This window comes from Poecilia mexicana, unplaced genomic scaffold (genome assembly GCF_051168715.1).
Source record: "Poecilia mexicana isolate PSO_F unplaced genomic scaffold, ASM5116871v1 scaffold_2, whole genome shotgun sequence".
NCBI lineage: Eukaryota > Metazoa > Chordata > Actinopteri > Cyprinodontiformes > Poeciliidae > Poecilia > Poecilia mexicana.
In genome coordinates, this window is record NW_028263371.1 from 41,780,342 (window position 1) to 41,802,663 (window position 22,322).

Below are 22,322 nucleotides of genomic sequence, written 5' to 3' on the forward strand. Positions count from 1 at the left end.
GCTCTGACAGCTGGCTCACTTCCCTCCTTGTTATCTTGATCTTAGCCTCTAACCGTCTTTTCCATGATGGATATTGGGTCTCATGGTTGCTCTTATAGCCGAGCATTTCAAGGATCACTGATGCTGAGTTGTATATCAGCTCATTGGTTTCTGTTATGGTGTTGGTAGGGATTGTTCTCAATGCTGCATTCACATCTTCAATGAGACTTTCTGATGGTACTTCACTCAGCCGTTGTAATTGGCGTCGGGGTTGCCTGGTGTTCATTCGGGCCACGATTCTCTCTCTCAGGTCAGTTGCTGTCTCGTTCAGCTTTGATAGTTCGTTCATTACTGGGGCTGCATATATATATATATATATATATATATATATATATATATATATATATATATATATATATATATATATATATATATATATATATATATATATATATATATAGCTTTTATTTTCTTTTTGATCAGAATTTAACAATCCAATAACCAAAAATATGCAAATGATCCTTATTGAAAGATTTAAAAAATAATTTCATAGTTCAATAGCACTCAAACCATTTAAAGTACCGCCTGGAAAATAACAATAAAATAATTTAGCTCATTACAGGCCCACGTCACTTTGTCATTAATCTGAGTAACTTTTAGAATAAGGTTACTTTTATGTGCTCATTTGTCTTATTGCTTAAAGGCACCTGTGGTTCCAATGTTACGGGGTTATTACTGGCTCGGAATCCGTTTTGACGGCCGAAGGGGGCGCTGTGGAGCAACCAGTTAAACAGTCGGCCGCTGTCCTCATTAACAAAGTGAGTGAGGGTGGAAGAGCAGCGGGACCCGCGGGCTCTTACCTTCTGGACCGCTGGACTCGTGTGGACCTCGCTGCCATGGCGCTGCTGCAGCAGAGAGGACGCTTTGCCGTCCGCGCTGCGCTTTTCCTTCTCTGTCATCTGCTGGAGCCGAGCGGGCTGCGCGCCTTCAACCTGGACACCCGTCATGTCATCAGGAAAGGCGGGGAGCCGGGGTCTCTCTTCGGCTTGTCCCTCGCCTTGCACCAGCAAGTCAGTCCGAATAAAGTCCTGTAAGTGTTCACTCTGCTTTTATTTAATTGCTCATTGAAAAGCGCAGCTCTGGTGTGTGAGGGAGAGAGAGAGAGACCACCAGTGGGGATAAACGAATTTTAACAATATATAAAAATCACTTTAATTTACACGGATAAGTATTTGGTTTATATTTACAAATGTTAAAACGTGAGAGATCCTCTGCAGCAGGAGATAATAAAAACCTTTTAAGTTTTTTTTTTTTTGTCTAATCCTCTTTCCTTCCTGAAGTTAAACCCACATCAAAGATTTAGTCGATTATGGGCTGTTTGGTTTGGAGGATCTCTGACTTACATCCATCCAACATTTATACTTTTAGACTGAGCTGCAACACATTCATTACAGCTACAGGAAAAGGTCCCCAATCTCTCAGAGCTTCTTGGTACTTTTGTTTCTACGTTTAGCAGTGATGCGTGAAATGTGAAATGGAAAGCAGGAACAAGAACAAACAAGTGGTTTTACAGTGGCTCTAACTATCATGCAAATGTGTCTGTGAAAGGTTCTAATCAGGGAGCACAGCCAGAGGTGGAACATCTGCTTCTCTTCAGTTTTACACCTATTTTGCAGCTTTTTCTCTTTTTTTTTATTGTGTGTATCCACCTCAGAGTTTGGATCAAACAGAACAGTTTACTACCAAATTGCTCCCTGGCAAGTAAATCTGACAGCTACACTAGTAAACTTTTTTTTTTTTTCAATAAGTTGCAGCACTTTAACGTTCTGATTTTCTATTAACTGAATGTAGGGATTTCAAAAAGGTTAACTTCAAAATGATCCAATTTTGGCAATTCTCAGGTGTTAGAGGAGAGGAAACATCACTTGTTGGTCGGTGTAATCTTGTTGGCTGATCTTGCTGCCTGTGGGCGATAAGACTCACTGCCCTGTGGACTTTTATCTGACTACTGATTTCACCGATGCAGGAAAGAACAGGCTGAAGATTGCTCTAAGGTGTTTTCTTAGAACAATCTTCAGCCTGGACAAAAAAAATATATATATTTTCAAGATTTTTAAGTGAACATAAAAAGAAGCAGTGTGAAGTCTTCCAGGTTTGACAGCATGAAGTGATTTAGGGCTGTGGAAGTGATGTTATATTTGTCAGGCAAACAGAGGCCAGAAACATGACACTGGCTTGATAGTTTGCTTTCTGCAGGTAGGAGCAGAGAGCAGAACTGTCTCTTCACAGACTCCTTCAGGAGGAGGCTGCCTCTGCTTTCTGCTAAAATGCATCTATGTACTGGTTCTATGCATAGGCCAGATGTGTCCAAGTGTGTGCAATTTCACAAAAATAGTAAATAATAAAGAACTTTAATGTTCCACTTTGTGTCTCGTCAGTCCACAGAATATTTCCTTTAAAGTGTTGAGAGTCATTAAGATGTTTTTTTTGTTTGTTTTTTTTTGGCAATGCAAAACTCATTTTCTCTTTGGAACTTTTCCATGGATGCCATTTTTGTCCAGTCTCTTCATTACTCATGAACTCTGACCTTAACTGAGTCAAGTGGGATCTGTAATGCTTTAGATGATTTTATACGTTCATTTTGACCGATATGAGTAATTTTAGTGAGTTAGCCACTCCCTGGAAGGTTTTCTCTCTGTGGTTTAATCGAGTATTAAAGCATTAGGAATGTCTTTGTTACCTATGAAGACCAACAGTGCTAGGTTCATTCTTCAAATAAACTCTGAAATGAACACAAGGAAACAAAAACTTGTCTTTTGCAAAAGGGGAGACCCGTGTCAGACTTAGCTGCGTCAGACGAGTTAACTCCAACAGGCCAACTCCAACGGGGGCTTGCAGCCCTTCGATATTTATTTACTTCTAGGCGCGTCGTCATAGTGATAATTCAACAGCACAGGCAAGTACAGGAAAAGGCATTCAATATATGGTGACTCTTAAAGACAGCGACGTTTACACAGGATGCTACCTCTCTTTGTAGAGAGCAGTGAAAGCATCTGCACATTGTCTGGGAACTTTTTTAAACAGGAAATCACATCCTGCAGAAGTAAAAAAAAAACAGCAGATACATCAGTAGATAAGTAGTAAAAAGTATCAATTCCCTATCAGACAGCTTGTCATTTTCTTCAGTTTCTTTTGAGAACTTTCAGCCTACTTCATGTTGTCAGACAGGTTCTATTTAAGCCATTTAAAAAAAAATCTACAGGTCTAGCAGTAATCATGTCTGAGTGTGGCTCTTGAAACTGGCCTTTTGCTTTTCAAAATGAAGTGATAATTAGGGCTTGATTATCAGCATAATGTGAAAAAACATCCTGCCAAGCAGCAGACGTCATTATGACTAATGGGAAGTGTAATACATCTTTGTAACACACAGGATATATGTTAAATAATGTAAAGACTTTCTTTAATGAAAAACAATGCAAGCACAGCATAGTAAAGGTGGAAACAAGAAGCTGTTATTGTTTTGACATAAATCTTCTTTGACTACATTGACTGCTGACAACTCACTTAAACACACAGACACACACACACACACTAGAGCACGTTTATTTGTTAGCATTATGGAGCTGAGAGCTAAGGAAATGTCATGGTGCTCTTGGATTGACTGCTTTGCAAACACCAGCCAATAGCTGGTGCCTAAAAGCCAAAGTCAGGGTTCAAAGGTTTATGCCTGTTGCAAATAAGTGGTTATGTGGAAGTCCTTTACCTGACTGAATGCAGCCTGATATTGGAAGATTAGAAAATAAAGGAAGAAGTTGCTTTTCTTCCTTTATGCATAACAAATATTAATTATTTACAGTTTTGGGCCATGCTATTCATTTTAATACCTGGCGATTTTACATTATCCAACTAGAAAACAGCTGTCTGCTCAAATGAGACTGAGACAGATAACCATAGCTTAGTCAGAATATAGAGAAGTCAGTGGTTATTTTCTGCCCAAATTATTGCTAAATATTATATCACTGTAACATTTATGTATGTTACTTTTACATAGCACATGGGGCATTTTCAGAAATTTCTGTTTGCAAGTGTATATGAATTCCTCAACATCTTAGCATAAAACAACAATGTTCGTTGTCCATTTTCTTGCTTCTTAATCTCAAATTAAAAATGTCAGAGTTTTATGTTTGGAAATGCCCTTCTCAAGTAGTTTAGTCATTTATTCTTACAGCCTTTCTCAAAGAGGGGAACTTTATTACCTCCACTGGAGTCTCTTTTCAGTATGAGTCACATTTTTAGTCTGTTGTCCATTAACAGGTAAGAAGTATGACAAACGTGACTTTCCTAAGAAATCAGTGTTGCTCCTTAGTCAGCGATGTCTGTCCACTGGCCTTTGTTGAGACTCCATGGCGACCAGCCGCATCCTCACCTTGGCCATCTGTTAGACAACCTGTATCAGCAGATACATACATATCAAGTTGTATCTGCAAGTTGTCTGTACAAATTGCAAATACAAGTCTGTACAAGCAGATACAGGTTGTCTATTATTGTCCACATCATTGTGTTCAACATCATCCACCTTTGTGTTATCTCTGTTACTCTTATTTTGTACTGCCCACTTCTTCCTGTTGTGACAGCTTAACTTTTCCACTCACGGGATTAAAAAAAGGAGTGTCTTATCTTATTTTGTCTTTCTAAATTTTCACCTGATCCATGGACTAATGAGCCAAAAACATACAGAAGGTCAGCGGAGCGAACGGACAAGGGTAATGACTAACTCTGCTGTAAAACTTTAAGAAACACTAACGTTATGAAAACCACGTCACAGCAAAGTACCACGCTCGCCCCATCTGTCTTCTCTCAGCTCGTGTGAACCAAATGTTTGATAATGATTGCTGGCAGCTGCAAATTTCTGCCAGTTTTCACTTCTAGCATTGATGGGATTATTCTAAATCCTTTATGTGAGGCGAGGAAGGAGACTTTACACAATCCTGCATGCACGCTTTTTTTTTCCCGTAGGAAGGAGACGTGAACATGTGGACAGCATTCCTCTTATCTTATCAGATAACCCACACAGACTGTTTAGCTGTTGTACAAAACTCTTAGACACTAAATCTGATAAGGATTTTATGAGTTTAAATAAAAATCTCTCACGTTTTTTTTTTTAGGTTGTGTTAGGCTGAGTGAAAGAGGATTACTGATTTACCACAGGAGAAGCAGTCAGATACCTCCTGGATGAACAAGGCGTTGAGTAAATGATCTGGATTCTCTCGGCGAAACCAGAGAAAAAGGCCATTAGACTGGACACGCATGACCATCTGTGAGCATGTAACCCGATAGATTCAAGGCATCGGTGAATCATCAACTGAGATTCCAGTCAAACTTTCCTAGCGATAAGGAAGTTTGACTCAAGGCAGAGAATATAGAAACTTGTGGACTTTATTGCTCAGTTGATGTGATGCTGAATATTTGCACCTTCTTCTGTGATGCGTGCCAGCTGTCAGCAGCAGCCAGAGTATTTTGTGTAAAGTGAAATCAGTGAGAACAGCTGTGGAGGCTCCTCTGGCTAAGAGGGTACAGCTGCGGGAGTCTTGGTGTGCCGAGACGTCCTGTGAGGTAACTTTGTGAACCCATACTGGCCTCTCTCTACCCGTTCCCATTTACCCTTCAGTGAGAGACGTAATGTTTTGATGAGGATTTTAGCTGAAAATGACTTCTGGATGTTAAAACCTGATCAATGTGATTGCTACCCCATATTATAAAATATTATCAAAAACAACGTTATCGTAAGTGCATAATTTGAACATCTTATATCTTAATTTCATCCGGTTGAAAAGGTCTGACTCAAAATGACAGCCTGTGAACAATCATGAAGCTTCTTCTGGTTTCTTCTCCAACCCAACAAAACTGGGCCACAATATTTGACCCAATATTTGGTAAAAACGACCCAAGCCATGTCCCAACAGCAGAAAGTAAAAACTTAGAGGAAATGCCAAGGAGGTTTTTGTGTGCAGAAATTGCAGTACTGTTATGAAAATTGTGATGATGCTGTTGGTTAGGATGAACATGTACAATATATAACTCAACATTCTCTGAATTAGAGAGAAAATGAATGAACAAAGTCTAAAGAGTAACTTTTAAAAATCCTCCAGGAAGCAATAGAAAATGTTCATCAAGATTAAAAGAAATGTTTGACTCTAAACCAGTCTAACTGCCTTCTATTTCTTATCGACGGCGTATTTTGTCATCACTGCTGCATCTCCGGGTTTTAATGTTTTCTCACAAGGTGGTGGTGCAGTGAAAGGGTTAATAATGCTGCTTCGTTTTAATTAACTACACTCTCCAAAGTTGCACGAATTAGTAGTGAAAAAGTTATTTGAAAGTACTGAAGTTCCACCTCTTTGTCACGCGGAAAAGTACTTGAATGTTTTCTCTTGCACGCTGCGTTGTTAGTTCTCAGGTCCACTTTAAACGTTTGTGTTGTGTTGCACATATTTCACTACATTTAAAATGCCTCTCTGGAGGCATGTAGAAAACTCCATGAGTTTTAAATTCATGGAGACTTGCATCTTTAAGCTTTGAGGAGTCTGTTTGGACACATCATTTTTCTCAGTATCACACAATGTGATATATTGTTTGTATCTACTATTATTTATTTTTATTTTTTTTATTTTTTTTTGAAGAATGTGACCTTTTTTTTATTGTGGAACAATCAGATTGTGATACCAGATTATGATATTGTCTCTTTAATCAGACTCTGATGCAGAATGGTGCAAATGTGAAATAGGAGCTGGCTGTAAAGTGTCCTGTGGTGTGTTTGCAAACCTCTGGTCTTTGCTGATCTGACGAGGAGCCACAGCACTGCATCGCAGATCAATAGATGGGTTTGAGAGGAAACAGCAGGGTCGCGGGGAGGAGAACAGGGCGGGCAGGGTTTCCTCTCCCACCTTTGAAGAAATAAACTATTGTGAGTTTCAGAATGGTGAGTTTGGTAGCGCTCACATGACTCTGTAGCTTCTCATTTTTAGGATATTTAATATTTTTTTGTGAACTAATTAGATAAGAACAACAACCTGACCTCACTGCTGTTTAATCTTTCAATGTGACAACCTCTATCTTAAAGCTCTTGAAGCTCATGTCGTGGTTTTATGACATTTACATAGATGTAGTTTTGAGCAGTGGATATGAGACTTTACAAGAAAACTTATAAATATACAATCCACCTTACAGTCAGGTTTAACTCCAATTACAAACAGCCCAACAGTCTGTTTTTTAATGTATTATACTGTCATATTTACAAGGTTTGTGCAGCAGATTGTATGAAATATCCGATGATTGAGAGAAACGACTCCCTTTAATCAATCATCTGCTTCAGTCAGATGCAGGCTGAGAGATCCAAAAGGGAGATGCAAACACAGAACCATTGGGTCAGAGGTACTTTCTATTGAAAAGAAAATAAATGGTACTAATAATTAGAGGTAGATGTTTTGTCTGCCTCATGGATTGAAACTGAGAGCTGGTTCAGCAGCTGAGTAGCCTTTTAGTTGGTCTAGAAATGACGGGTAAACTTTTAGTCTGATACTGAAGTTCTCTGAGAGAAAAAAAATACTGAACTTTAAGTTCCTCAATATTAGAAGAGGCCCTGTCATCAGGAGCTTCTGTACATGTTGTAGCTGATTGCTTCATGAACTTTGACAGGAAACATGAGCTAGACTGTGGTTTTACTTTCCACATTTTCACAACTTTGACAGTGTCAGTCAGAGGTTTGCTTGACAGCTGCCGTCTCAACTCCATCGTGTGAAAGTACGTCCACATAAGTAGAACTTTACAAGTATGTTTCATTTGGCCATAAATGTCTACCGAGAGACTCCTAAAACCTTTCAAAGTTCTGATCCAAAGTCCAGATGATGTATAACTCCTTGATGTCAAACACCTTTTGAAGAGAAACGAATCCTAAAGAACCATCTATTAAGTCCTTTTGATAAGTTCAAAATTGTGCTGATTATCATCTACCCCTCGACCAGTGGCATGAGTCAGCCATGAGACACAGTGTCCTCCTTGTTGGCGCTCTGTGGCAGCTTGAGTTCAGCCTGAGGTTGGACATAATAACTGCATTGTTGAGAAAGCACCGAAATGCATTGTCTACTTCTGACCCACTTTGGGCCGAGCTTCAGCTGACAGATGGCCTCACATTTGGCTCTGAAATACTTTGACACACAGAGGAGTTCATGTGTGTCAAACCGCGGCTACCAAACCATCACCCCTCCACCATCGTGCTTAGCAGATGAAATCCTGAGTTCAGTGGGTCTTTTTCTCATCGTATCCGTTCAGAATTTTAGTAAGATTAAAGTGATAACTGAGGTCAGTAAAGGCCAGAATATGAAACTTTTTGGCTTTTAAGTTTGACTTTGGGTTGCACAGAAGTTGTCTCTAAGGTTGTTGCTGATGTCTTTCCTTCCTGGCATTGTGTTCACACATACACCTGTAAGCTCCAGACTTGTCACAGGATGAAAATCCAGATTTTGGGGGCATGTGAGCACCCGCAAACTTCATAAATTCTCAGCAATTACCAGCTGTTTATAGGCTGCAGTGTTAGGTTTTCTTTTTACTAGAAGATGCTGTTTATCATGCACTGCAAAAACTCAAAATCTTAGCAACAATTTTTTTTCTAGTTTTTTGAGGAAATATCTTAGTAAACTTAAAATAAGACAAAGCTAGCTCATAAGTAACTTTTCAGCAAGATATAGGAGCTTGAATGGAGTCAATAATCCTTTAACACTGTTGAAAAAATACTTGATGCAGATTATTTCACTTATGGGAAAAATATCTTGTTATAAGATAAATAATCTGCCAGTGGAATTAGTACTAGAAACTAGACCAAAATTACTTGCTAAGATTTTGTGTTTTTGCAGTGTGGGGGAACAACTCATATGCTGATACTGTTTGAATTGTGCGACGCAAAGCCAAACCTTGCCATTATTCAGGCGATAACACTGAATGATGATTCAGTCGGCAGCCTTTGATTGGCTGCTACTGCCTAAGATGCAGCTGAAGCAACAAAGGTGTACTTAGTTTTTTTTTCTGTAACTGTACTATTTATGCAAATAAAAAGGTTTTGATGTGTCAAAATTTATGGACAAAAATAGAATAAAAACTCTTGCATGTAATAATTTTTTTGTGTTCCTCTCAAATGGGCTTGAATCATTTATAGTTATTGCTGATCAGAATATCAGGAAAATGTTTTAGTCTTAATTGTCCTTTTGTTAATTTGACTGATATTTTTGGGAAGCCTGGGCTTTTGCTGTATATTGTTCCTTTTTATTGTAATATTTGTGTTGAAGATAATAGTTTTTGACTATTATCTTCTTTATGAACAGTTCTATATTAGTTATGTCTTTGTGAATCTCTTTTCTTCTGATGTGCTTTGAACAAATGAACTTGATTTTGAGACTGCTGAGAGGAAACTGCGTCAGTGAGGTATGCAACACAGTTCGCTTCATGGAAATGAAAAGGGATGTTGTGGCTTTAAGTACGTGTGTGTGAAACAGTATCCTGACAGGATGCCGCTGTTGTTTCATTTTTGACAGTCGCAGTTGTGGACAAGGGTGACTTAACACCCAGACAAATGAGTGTGAGAGATTGGTTTGTTGATCATTTTCTTTTAATTTGGTAAATGGTGTTAGGACGGACAAAAGTAAATTAAAATTCTAATTATATCCTGTTTGCTGGGCATGCTTGCTGTCATTGTTACTGTAAATATGAACAAAATACAACAATACGCTTCGGTGTAGGCTTTCTGAGAAGTGTGTATTTGATTGTGTTCGAATCTCAAGTGCAGCGTTGTGATGGTGGAAGCTACCATGCAATCTTTGAAGTAAAATGTTTTTTTGTGTTTTCGTTTTCTCAGGTTACTGATTGGTGCCCCGAGAGCCAAGGCTTTAAAAAACCAAAAATCCAGCGTGACTGGGGGCCTTTTTAAGTGTGAAATCTCTGAGTCTGATAATTGTGAGCGCGTTGAATTTGATAATGACGGTGAGAAACCATTCGACCTGCCTACGTACCTACTATCCCACCTGCCTGTTTGAATAACACAAGTCTTGTTTCTTTCTCTTGGGTTGCCTCAACTGAAAGAGGATCCAAGTAAGGAGATTAAGGAGGACCAGTGGATGGGTGTGTCTGTGCAGAGTCAGGGACCCGGGGGAAAGGTTGTGGTACGTCACAACACATTTTTGCATTTTCGTACCATTGCTCTCTGTGTCTTCTTATTGCTCTGCGTAGCTGAACTCTGGATGATGCCATTTCAGACGTGTGCGCATCGATATCAAAAGATTCGCTCAGGATCCCAGTCTGTCCTCGGGCGCTGTTACGTCTTCAGTCAGGATTTGACAATCAACTTGTCGGATGATATGGACGGAGGCAACTGGAAATTTTGTGAAGGCAGAGACGGAGACACAGACCATGTACGGTATGGAGTCTGTCAACAAGGTCTGGGGGTCACCTTCACCAAGGACTACCATTATGTGGTGTTTGGAGCCCCAGGAGCAAGAAACTGGAAAGGTCATTATCATTATAAATTCCTCAGAGTTTTTTTTTTTTATCTTAATCATTTTTCTGCACCCAGTGTTGCTGCATAAAAATGTTGTACTCTGAAATTCTCTCCAGGGATGGTGCGAGTAGAACAAAATAACATCACGTTGGTAGAAAAGAATATATTTCACGATGGACCGTATGAGTTTCAAGACGATAAACACCCCAGCTCTGTGTCCGCCCACAGCTACCTTGGTGAGTTATTTACCAACAAAACAGACTGTACATAATGTTTGTGTATCACTTGGGCTACTTTGCAATTACAGTTTCCGACTGTTTTGCTGCAAAACATGAAGTGTTAACATCATACCAAGGCTTTTTTTACATAAGATGCACAATAATGTGCTTCCTCTCAAACAACTTACAAGATCACAAGTCATAGCAGCAGCCAACGTGTGTGTGTGGACCCCATGTATATTTTACTAAATCTGGATGGAGACTGGCTTATGGATTGACTAATATTGGGAAAACCCGCCTCCAAAATGCATAAATTTAGGAGATTTTATGGTAGCCTGTGTGATTGTGTAACATGTCTGGGCTTAGACTAGAAAGAGGAAGAGGTAGAATAGAAAAAACTGAGGTCTGTGTCAAACTGTGGGTTGAAATGATGTCACTTTCAATGAGATAAAACTAATGTGTAATTACCATCTTTTTTTTCCATTCTCCTTGTAAGCTAATGTTTTTTTGCTCTATATTGCCCTTTCAACTAAAGGGTTCTCACTGGACACCGGGCACCACATCATGAAAAGCCGTAACCTGACCGTGGTGGCTGGAGCACCGAGAGCCAATCACAAGGGACTTGTAGTCCTGCTGAAGAAAGAGTCTGTCGAGCAACTCGTAGTGGAGCAACTTCTGCACGGGCAGGGACTGGCATCCTCATTTGGATACGACGTGGCTGTGGTCGACCTGAATGGTGATGGGTAGGGAAAGTTTGTCTGAGGAGAAAAACTTTTTTGTCAGTATAGCTTATACCAGTTACAAAACACGAAATTAAGTTAAGTTGTTAAGTTGTTGGATTCATTTGTGACCTTCAGCTGACGCCTTAGTTTCCAAATCGGATACAAAGGATATATGATCATTGTATATGACAACTGGTAAGATTCCCCAAACCAGAAATTTCTCAAAAATTTAAGAAGCTGAAATTAGTCAGGGAGGCTGTAAAGACAGCAGCACTAGAGGAGCTGCAGGAATTTCCAACAAGTGCTGGTGGTGTGCCTGCATAGAGCCTGCAAGACGGAATTATTTTCTTCCAATTAAAACATTCAGACCTGGATAAAATCCTCCAAAATCTTTCATTGCTGAATGCGTTATGGTCTGATGAATCCAAATTGGATCTTTTGGTTTAAAATTTCAAATTTGCCACAGAAGGAGCCTTGTTCCTACAGTGAACTACGGTGGAGGCACCGTCATGCTCTGGGGTTCCTTTTACTCAGAAAGAACTGAGGTCATAAACAGGCCCAAGTTTTGGCCTAAAACCTTTCATCACCTAAGAATTACATCAGATGAGGAAAATTCTCCTGTAATCGTTGACGGTGCTGCAAGCTAACAGTGTCCCTATATTTTCTGTACATGATTTAGATGGCAAGACATTGTTGTGGGAGCCCCTTACTTCTACATGAAGGACACAGACATCGGTGGAGCCGTTTATGTTTATATCAACAAAGCAGGACAGTGGGATAATGTAACTCTGATCCGCCTGAACGGGACCAAAGATTCAATGTTCGGACTGGCAGTGGAAAACATTGGGGACGTCAATCAGGACTCATTTAATGGTAATTTATCCGCTTTGAAACATAAATCTTGTTTTCAGGCATTTCGCACCTGCTTTAACTGATTTTTCAAACCTACCAAGAAGAGAGTAAAAACACAATTAATTAGGAAAATCTGTTGGCCTGACAATGATCAGTCATGCACTTAAGAAATCTGGTCTTTATAGAAGAGAGACTGAAAGAAGCTGCATTTAAAATTTTTGACGCTTAAGACAGGCTAATTGACAGCTAATGACAAGAGCCAGCTCCCCCACTACTACGGAAGGATGAATCTGACACTGCACATCATCCTAAATGTGCAGCCCGACCCTTGAAACATGGTGGTGGCAGCATCATGCTGTGGATATGCTTTTCTTTTGCAACAAGATTCTTTGGGATTCTTAGAGCCAAATACAGGACAATCATGAAAAACTTAGCAAAACTTGAAAACTGGTCTTATCAACTCTCTCCATTCAGTCAGAGATTGAGAAGCTTTAAAAAGAAAAATGGACGAATATTTTAATCTATATGTGCAAAGCTGGCAGAGACATACCCCAGTAGATTTGGTGAACAAAAGGTTCTTCTGTAAAATATTGATTCAGGGGTGGAATACAGTAAAGCAGGACACTTTAATTTATACCATCATTGTTTTTTCCACTTTGAAATGCTGTGCTTTAATGGGTTAATCCCTGTTAAATACACAGAAGTTGTTTTTAAAATGTTACAAAATGTCAAGGCCCAGTTTAGAAGTGAAAGCTGGACAAATGGCAACATGTTAGTAGGGAATAGGGACATGAATCTGCAAAGGAGTGAACAAACCTTTGCAGTCTCAGCAGCTAGAGTGTATAAATAATCAGCAATGCTTTTATGCCTGTGCAGATATTGCAGTTGGAGCTCCACAGGACGATGAGGGGGCAGGAAGAGTCTACATTTATCATGGATCTGCACAAGGGATAAAAACAACTCCTGCCCAGGTCGGTTCTAATGACATTTTGTTTTAGGATCTTTCTTTTTGTGTTGTGGATTACATGTGCACCTCTGTTGAAAGCTGAACAAGTTGGATGTGACCGCTCAAGGCCCTTGAATGCAACTTTTAGCTTGTTATTTTAAACTTAAAGACGAGTTTGGATTCATGTGAACAGATACTCTCTATTTTGGACTGTGGCTGCCAATGAATGTATCATTTCAGTGACATTGCTGTTAGATATGCATAGGTTGTTTGTCACTGTGGTTTCTCAGTTCTCTGTTTTTTCTCTTTCTGCAAGCGTAAAGCAGACTCAGGTTTTGTATTCTCTTTATTCTTCTTTCTTTCCTCTACTCTTATCTTCTTTCCCTTTTAACATTTTGTCCCACCTTCTCTCTTTTTCTTTATATCTATCAACTATATATCAAGTGGAGCATTATAGATTTTGCTGTAATGCTCCACTTGTGAACGTAAGCATGTTGGGATTCTTCTCGACACTCAGACAACAATTCTGAATCCAGATATTAATTCTTTACGTCACCATAAGCACATTTTAATTGTAACTATAAATTATATATTTTACTCCCAGCAGATAAACTAATCCTGATGCGACAAGTATTACTGCTGTACGGGTTCTGGTTCATTTTTCATCTCATTATTCTCTAAAATCTCTTCTTCTTAATTTCAGATCCTTTCAGGCAAAGAGCACAGCCTTCGATATTTTGGATATTCCCTGGCAGGAAACATGGACCTGGATGGTAACTCTTATCCAGACCTGGCTGTAGGATCTCTGTCAGATGCAGCTTTCATTTACAGGTAAACATGGAGGAAGAGGAGAGTAAATGACGATTTTACTGTTGTCTTTAGTTCTTTAATTTAACAACCTTCTTCCAGGGCAAGACCAGTCGTTAACATCAGGAAAAACGTTACGGTTTCTCCTGAGGAAATTGACCTTGGTGTTGGCTGTGATTCCAGTTTTTGGTGGGTCTTCAGATGCTCTTGCACTCAAACAGACTCTGCACACAGGATGTTCCGTTTGTTAATTTTCCCTTTTTACCATTAGCTTCACTGTGACAGCATGCTTCAACTACACAGCCAGGTCCTACAACAAGAGGCTCAGTGAGTACAAAAAAAACCCAAAAAACTTTAATGCTGCACAGATGTTTACTAGTTTTAATAACATCTGATTAAATTTTATCCTGCAGCAATCAGCTACTCCATAGAGGCAGATGGAGAACGCAGGAAACAAGGACTGAACTCCAGAGTGATTTTTCTGACTAAGACTCATCCTGAATCAGACATCCAGTTTAATGGCACCTTGGAGCTCCAGAACCAAAACGCAGGACAGTGTGTCAGCATAAACGTCGGGCTTAAGGTAAATCCCAATTGTCACCTTTAAATTGGCTTGAACCTGAAAGGTATTATCAGTAAAAATATGTAGGTCTGAATACCAAAAGATCGTTGTCAGTTTGACTTTTTTTGTTACTGGCTAATGTGTTTAAACAGGAAAATGTTCAACTTATTCAACTTTTAACTGTGCTGCATTTGCACAGGACAACATTAAGGACAAGATGCGCAGCGTTGTTATTGAAGTTTCTGCAGAAATCATCAAAGCAAAACCCCAAAGAGCAGGAAATGCTCTGTCTCAGCTAATGCCAGTTGTAGACGCCACCCAGCCAAGACAAGCCGTCGCAGAGGTAAAAAGTCACATCAGTTATTTATATTTTATAATTTTACATCCATCAAGTTCAGTTAATTGTATTGGGATTGTATGTGATAGACGAACACAAAGTGGTAACTTTTCGAAGTACTGTAAATAGAGTCCAACAGTGTCTCCGGTTCTCCAACGTCATACAGCGCGAGAACGTGCAAACAAGAAAACTATTAGACATCCAGTGTAAAGTCTGACTTTTATGGAAGAGCTGCAAGAAGAAAATCATTGTGCAAAGACAGAAGAATAACATGCAAGACATGTGTTATGTTATGCGACAAATGTGAAAAAGTACTTTTTCATGCCAGGTTGTGGAAGCTGACATTTTTATTTTGTGAGTGACATCTTGTTTTTGGTTTATTGTTGCAGGTAAACTTTGTAAAGGAGGGATGCAAAAATAAAAAGATTTGTTTCAGCAATTTAAAAATGGACAACAGTCTGCACTACAAACCAACCAGCAAGGATGAATTCACCCCGTTAAACAAAAGGTTCACATAAAAATGTTGTATTGTTAAAAAACATAATAATGTCAAGTTATTTCATGGTAATTGTTTGTAAATCCAATTAGAATTTAAGACAAAGCTCTGAGCTTGAGTTTATTTACTGCAGTAAAAAAAAAAACTTATTTTCTTTTAGCTACTATAAGTAAATCTGCTTTGTCTACATTGGATAAGATCTTGAGCTGCTAAATGTGAATTTATGTTAGAAATGTTGTTTCCTCAAAGCTGATTCTTAGGTTTGTGTATCTCTACAGTGCACTTAATATCCCAGAGTTCAGGCTGACTTACGAGACGAAGGCCTTGGCTGTGAAGGTGACTGTGACCAATGAAAATGGTGATGATGCCTTCGAAGCAAAGCTTGTGGGGAAATTCCCAGAAATCCTGTCGTATTCTGGAGTTCGATCTGTGAGTACGAGTCCAGAGTGAGAACTTTACAGCACAGCGCCACAGGCATGACGAGCAGTAGTACGTTTTTGAATGTGATCTCACTATATGTGGTCACGTTTTCACATAATGTCGTGAATTTTGAATAGGGGTAGGAGACGTGTAATCTGCATGTATGCGCAGTAAATCAAATTTTAAACACTCCTTCAGAGCTATTGTGTATCTGCTTTTTGTGTCAATGCCATAGAAAGACATGACAATAATGAACAATCATGCTCCAGCATCACTTTGATGTCTTTTGACACTATTGCATGCAGAACTTGATCACAAGATATGTTTAAAAATGTGGTAAATTTCACAGTCATCAAAGCCAGTGTATGTCACTCATTATTTGGTTGTCAACGCAACTGCAATTCAAATATTGCACCATTGACGCAAAACCTTTATCAATTAATCTCACTCCAAGTTATGCAGGTTCTTTGTGTGGTGTGTGGTGAGGATTTTACTCACCTCAGCATGTCTGTTGCTTGAAACTAAAAGTGAAACAAACGACCATACCCACCATTTTGATAAATTTGACTAACACTTTTCTAACCACTTGGGGGATTCTCATAGAGCAAAGACAATGTGCCCCTGTCCTTATGCAGCAGAACACTGCTTGACCTAAAACATGATAAGCAAAGTCATGAGCTAACTTGATGTTCTACTAAATTCATTCCACATGTTTAGACGTGTGTTATGCGGTTTCCTCTATGCCAGCATGGATGCAAAATATGTAAAACGAGTCGATGCAGGAGCCGTATTTAAGCCTTTAAGATAAAGGGCAGATAGTATGTAATGTGAAGAGGATGTAGTGCTTTGAGATCTCCAACTTTATAGTGAAACAGAACTATTTTTATCTTGGGAATTTTAATTGAATAGAATTTGTTTGGTCAAAACCTGCTTGGACGTGAGTGTTGTTGAAAAATAGCTTTTTTTATTTTCCTTCTTCTCTTTTAGCCAAACAATCAGATCCTCTGTACTGCCAACCATAACGGATCTGAAGCAGAGTGTGAGCTGGGAAACCCATTTAAGAGCAACTCAAAGGTAAACATATGAACTTTTAAGAGTTACTTGACAAGTTAAAGCTACTTTAAGGTGAGATGTGTTTTTTTTTGTTTGTTTTTTACACAAGGTCATGTTTCACATTATTCTGAGCGCTGCGCACAACGCTGTAAAACTCGACACCACTGAGTTTGAGATTGATCTGCATCTCCAAACGTAAGTGATCTGTTCATTTCAGTAGATGAACTTTTAAGTATTGCAGTGATAAACTGTATGATGTTACCTGGAAAACAGGATGTTATAGATGACTATTCGCGCCACTTTAATATTCAGAAATGGAGTAAAAAGTGATTCCTTTTGAATAGCTTCTTACATCTGTATTACTTTTTATTTAGCTTTTAAATATCTCACTAATAGTAAAAAAAAAAGATATGGTATACGTTCATGTTTAAGCTTCCAGTTCTAATTGAGCTGAAAATGGACTGATTTCTTTGTAAATCTCTATAATTAACTATTTATGTGTTTGTTTTTAACTGTACTTTTTAACCAGACATATTGTTACTTATAGCTGTCTTTTGATAAAATTGTATTCTTCTTGTTTAGGACAAGTTCTCAAAATATTTCCGCTGTGAAAATAAAGAGCAAAGTGATAACTGAAGTCCCTTTGATATTGAGTGGGTAGGTACATTGATGCAGATTGTCTGTCTGTCTGTCTGTCTGTCTGTCTGTCTGTCTGTCTATAATTTAGTATTTTTCTATTGCCCCATCAGTGAAGCCAAACCCAGACAGGTTTCCTTTGGAGGTGTTGTGAGAGCAGAAACTGCAATGAAAACAGAAGAGGACGCTGGAAGTTTGATTAATTTTACATTTAGGGTGAGTTTAAACTTATGTAAGAACATTAATTCTTGTTCTAAGTGTTCTATTCAGGAGCTGGGCCATCTGAATTTCTCCTCCAGATAAGTAACTTGTGGACGCCTTCGATCGCTCCTCTTCCCCTCACTCTACACATTCATTGGCCCAGAGACAATAAAAACGGGAAATGGCTTCTGTACTTGGTGAAGGTCACATCTCACGGACCTGAGAAAATCGCCTGTTCTCCTCAATCTGAAATTCACTCTCTCAAAAACATTTGGGTTGGTATTTCTGAGAATTTGGTGTCAAAACAACGTTATTTTCAGCTCCAGCTTTGTTCTGTGCTGGTTTAACATGAATAAATGTGATTTCAGGAGAGATCTCCTTCCCTGACTAAACAGGAAATTGTCAAAAAAGAAAGAAAACTTGGTGGCAAAATTGTTTTTCATTCAAGCAGTAATAAAGTTTTGGTGAGTTGATTTAAATATGCTTTGTTTTAAACATGCAGATGTGCAGCGCTTACAGGTTTGTCTCCTGTTTTGCAGTCCTGTGAGAAGGAAAGCAAATGTGTGGTGCTGAAGTGCCCCCTGCAGGGGATTAATGGTACTACAGTAGAGCTGAGATCTCGTTTGTGGAACTCCACCTTCATCGAGGTAACAAATTGTAGTTTTTATCGCCTCTTTTTTTCCCATCGAGAGTGAGTCAGTGTAATGATGGCGGCCCAGGTTGATTATTAAAGCTCTTGATTCTGTTTTTACACAGGAATACGCTTCCTTTCCAACCACAACTTTAGTTGTGAAGGCGTCACTTGTACTTGAGTCTCAGACTCCGAACATTATCCTGAAATCTCCTGACTTTACTGTAAGCACTTCATCAGCTGAATGGAAATATTAACCTCAGCAGTCTTGATCTAAATCTCCTGGGGTCATCTGGCGTTTTTTTGTCATGACGTTGTGTTTTAGGTGACGGTGCCCGTGTCCCCGGACAGCGACGTGGCTCAGTTCGGAGTTCCCTGGTGGATCATTCTGATAGCGGTTCTGGCAGGAATCTTGATTTTGGCATTGATGGTGTTTCTGTTGTGGAAGGTGAGCGAAAAGCAGAAATTAGATGCAAATAAGGCATTAACATCAACTAATTGTCTTTAATATTTGATTGATTTCACACATTACGTTGAATTGCCTAAGCAGATGATTGTATGGGTTGTGTCTGATGAGTAATGTGTCTAATAAAGAAAGATTTAATTTATTGAAAACTGACGAAAAATGCATACGCTGACATAAAATATTGGTTGGGTTCACTTTTTCTTAATGTTGGATGTCAAATATCAGCATTTAGTGATAGTGATAGTGTTTTGATGTAGTGTTAAAGGTTCAGGCATGAAGCAACGCTGTATTTCTTTGTGACACAAAATCCTGATAAAAAAACAAAAAAAAAAACACTGAAGTTTTTATTTGAAATGTTATAAAATATGAAAAACGCAGAAGTGGTATCAATAGTTTTTCAAGGCAAAGCAACCAAACAGGGCATACCTGATAAATCTATGTGCTGTAAATAAAGAGATGTTTATTACTTATCAAGCGTTATGCAAAGTGTCAGGAAAAGCAGTAGTAGTAGTTGGTACCTCATGAGCATCTTATAGAAAGAACTCTCTCAACTGTTCTCTAACAGTTTTGAGCTCCAACACTCATTCGCATTGTTGTAGTTTGACTAACATTCTCTCTCAATTAATACGTAATGCAATCCTTTTTTTTTTTTTTTTTTTAAAGAACCTAAAATAAACTGAGCTTAATAATGAAAAACTGAAATCTGGAAGAAAAGAGATGCGAGTTTAGATTGAAAAAGTCGTAAAACATTCAGTGGATGATGACGCGCCTAACCTTTGCCCACCCTTGTCCCTCTTCAGTGCGGTTTCTTCAAGAGACCGACTAGAGAACAATACAATGCTGCGTATCACAAGGCAGAGATCCACGTTCAGCCCTCTGACAAAGACAAACTCTCTGATGAAGCCTGATTCCCTCTCTCTCTCGCTGATCAGGGGGTAAAGTCGGCATGAAGTGTGATTATTACAGCAGCTGCTAACAAGCTTCGCTTTCCCAGCCAAACCCGCTGACCTAATGCAGAAACTCTCAATCAGACACATATTGTACTGAGCCTGAAGATGAGAGTCATTTGGCGGCTTTTGCTTAGAGGAACTTTCTACCTAACGTCAGCAGAAAAGAGACATCTTTTTCTTCTGTGTGAGAGTAGCAGCTTGTGCTCAGTAATTAGATCGTTCTTTTTCTTTCAGAATGTGTGTCTGTGTTCTGCCAAGAAACGCTTGAGTGTATGTCGGTGTGCAGCGCTGTTCTCTGCAGGCCGCTTTCCCTGACCTTTTCTGCAAAGCAAAAGCTGCGAAGCACGTTTAACCATCTTGCACTCGCCTCCTTTATTTATCACCTTTGAAGAACGTCTTGTTTAAATCTCGTCTCTCCCACCAGTGCGGCTTCTTCAGACGCTCCAAGCAAGACGACAGCATACCTCGCTACCACGCAGTGCGGATAAAAAAGGAAACTCCGGGCTACGTCGACGGAAAAATGAAACCTGGTGCTTTAGAAAAGAAGCAGTGGATGACGACGTGGATCGACGACGACGATTATTCATGAATGTTTATTTCTTTGTACAAACTGGTTGGATTTAGAGCCACTGAACTTTAACGTTCCTTGAGTGTGTGAATAGAGTGCGTTTATTTTAAATTGAAATTGAATTTACACGCTGTATAAAGGATTTATTTTTTTTCTTATGCTGTATATATTGAAATATTTCTGCACATTTTGTATTTATTTTTTTTATATGAAAATAGCCATACAACCAAAAGCTTTTTGGTTTACTGCTGTTTCTGGAGCTGTACTGTCTTTTTTTTTTTTTTTTTAAACCTCAAACTATGAAAAGAAGGTACAACTAGCTCACTTTCTGTAACATGAATTTAAACCCCTAGATTTCTACTTTGACAACTTTATTACAAACCTTCCTTTTTGACGCATCTTAGGTACATCAGGTGAAAAAATTAAATGAAAGCATAATTTGTAACGAGCTCAGGATAATCCTCCTCACCTTATGTTCAGGTAGCAATCACTGGACTGTAGATCATCACTGAGGAATCCAAAGGGAAGATGTTAAAAAAGCAACAACTGTACTTTTTTTTGAGTGATGTCTGTTATAAGTTGAATGGAGTAAAAAAAAAATAAAAACACTTGAAGACAATTTTATTTTGTGAAGATGCGGACACTTTACCATTCCTAAGCTACACTTTATAAATTTTAGTTTTATTTCAATTTAACATCTATCAAAACCTGATGCTGCACCTTTTTTTTTTTATCATGTTCTTTCACAAAAGTGTATGAATATATAGAAATTTGTAAATTTAGTACAGAAGTGCAGTACATTCACCCTCACTAATGTTTGCATTGATGTCTTAGGAAGTAGCAGAGAAACCAGTCGGCCGAGTTCTTTCAAACTACTTAACTATTCTGGTCTGAACCCGACCTTGAAGTCCACAGTGAGGCCAGAAGCCTGGTGTTGGCCAAACCCTTTTCCTGTTGGACCATCTGTCCATGTACAAGTTTCAACCACCTAGCTGTTCGAATGAAGAATTAGTTTTAATTCTTTTACTTTTGCATCAGTACTGCTGATGTACATGCGCTATCGCATGTGCACACTGTCCGTAAGCTAGAAAGCCTCACCTCAGCTCCAGAATGAGCCGTTTGTCATTCTAGACAAACAGCTAAATTTATCTGATCACAAAATCCTTTTTTTCCAGAAGGAACTTGGCTCACCCGTGTCAGTGGCAAATTTCAGCTGTTTGGAGCAAGGCCTATATTTGTTGTTGTTTTCCCTCATTGTTAATGTTAAACGGTTAATGTTAAATGCTGCTGTTCCTACATGTCGCCGTTTATGAATCGCGGCAACCTCAGCGGTTCTTGGGTTGTTGCCTAAGTAAGTTCTGTACTAATAGGATAAAAAAACAAAAACAAAGACGGATCAAAACTGGAGTAATAAGCTAATATTAAAAATCAACCTTTTTTAATGAGCTCTTATGATTCTACCAAGCAAAACTGTCAATTGTGCTGCCAGATTTATGGTAGGAACTTGTTGATGTTTAATCAAACTTTTAACTGGCATGACTCGACAACCTCAGCTCATCTTAAAACCCCCAAAATGTTCAAAACGCAAACATACACAAAACGTTGACTCAACATCTCCTTCTAGCTTTGAAAGTTAAGAGCACAGATTTATCAGCCAACTTTTGGGGAGGGGATCAGCAGGTCCAATCTTGAACTTGCAATCTTTTCATTATTTCGTTAGTCCGTTTTTCATTGAAATAGGAGTCAGCACCGTTTTTCATTGAAATAGGAGTCAGCAAGCACCAAGTGTGCATATTTCTCTTAGCTTAACAAATACAGATCAAAAAGATGTGCTTTGATGCTCATCAGGGGTGAACTGCTCCACATATTATTGTGTTAAGAATCAAAACATATTTCTAAATCAGAACTGGTCAATCAGCTTAAAAAAGTAAAATC

At 38.8% G+C, this 22,322-nt stretch overlaps 1 protein-coding gene across 2 annotated transcripts; it reads left to right on the top strand.

Annotated features, from left to right (window-relative positions):
- Positions 1–775: 775 nt before the first annotated feature.
- Positions 776–21,006, top strand: itga6a (integrin, alpha 6a). Of its 2 annotated transcripts, XM_015013335.2 has the most exons (26): positions 777–1,069; positions 9,884–10,008; positions 10,108–10,187; positions 10,281–10,533; positions 10,639–10,758; positions 11,276–11,483; positions 12,142–12,335; positions 13,191–13,285; positions 13,964–14,091; positions 14,170–14,256; positions 14,339–14,394; positions 14,481–14,650; positions 14,829–14,972; positions 15,356–15,474; positions 15,741–15,891; positions 16,870–16,956; positions 17,045–17,130; positions 17,518–17,592; positions 17,685–17,787; positions 17,871–18,047; positions 18,141–18,236; positions 18,312–18,419; positions 18,529–18,627; positions 18,729–18,851; positions 19,670–19,804; positions 20,244–20,345. In XM_015013335.2, the coding sequence occupies exons 1-25, from the start codon at positions 876–878 to the stop codon at positions 19,775–19,777; spliced, it is 3,186 nt and encodes a 1,061-aa protein (XP_014868821.2). In that variant the 5' UTR covers positions 777–875; the 3' UTR covers positions 19,778–19,804; positions 20,244–20,345. The 2 variants fall into 2 exon arrangements, with proteins under 2 accessions (XP_014868820.2, XP_014868821.2); XM_015013334.2 differs by lacking the exon at positions 19,670–19,804 and having other exon boundaries at positions 776–1,069; positions 20,244–21,006.
- The last annotated feature ends 1,316 nt before the right edge of the window (positions 21,007–22,322 follow it).

Excerpts from the sequence above, each read along its gene's own strand:
- itga6a (XM_015013334.2), top strand. The coding sequence starts at position 876 with ATGGCGCTGCTGCAGCAGAGAGGACGCTTTGCCGTCCGCGCTGCGCTT. Across the intron at positions 11,484-12,141 it reads GTCGACCTGAATGGTGATGG|ATGGCAAGACATTGTTGTGG; the intron begins GTAGGGAAAGTT and ends TACATGATTTAG. Across the intron at positions 12,336-13,190 it reads CAATCAGGACTCATTTAATG|ATATTGCAGTTGGAGCTCCA; the intron begins GTAATTTATCCG and ends ATGCCTGTGCAG.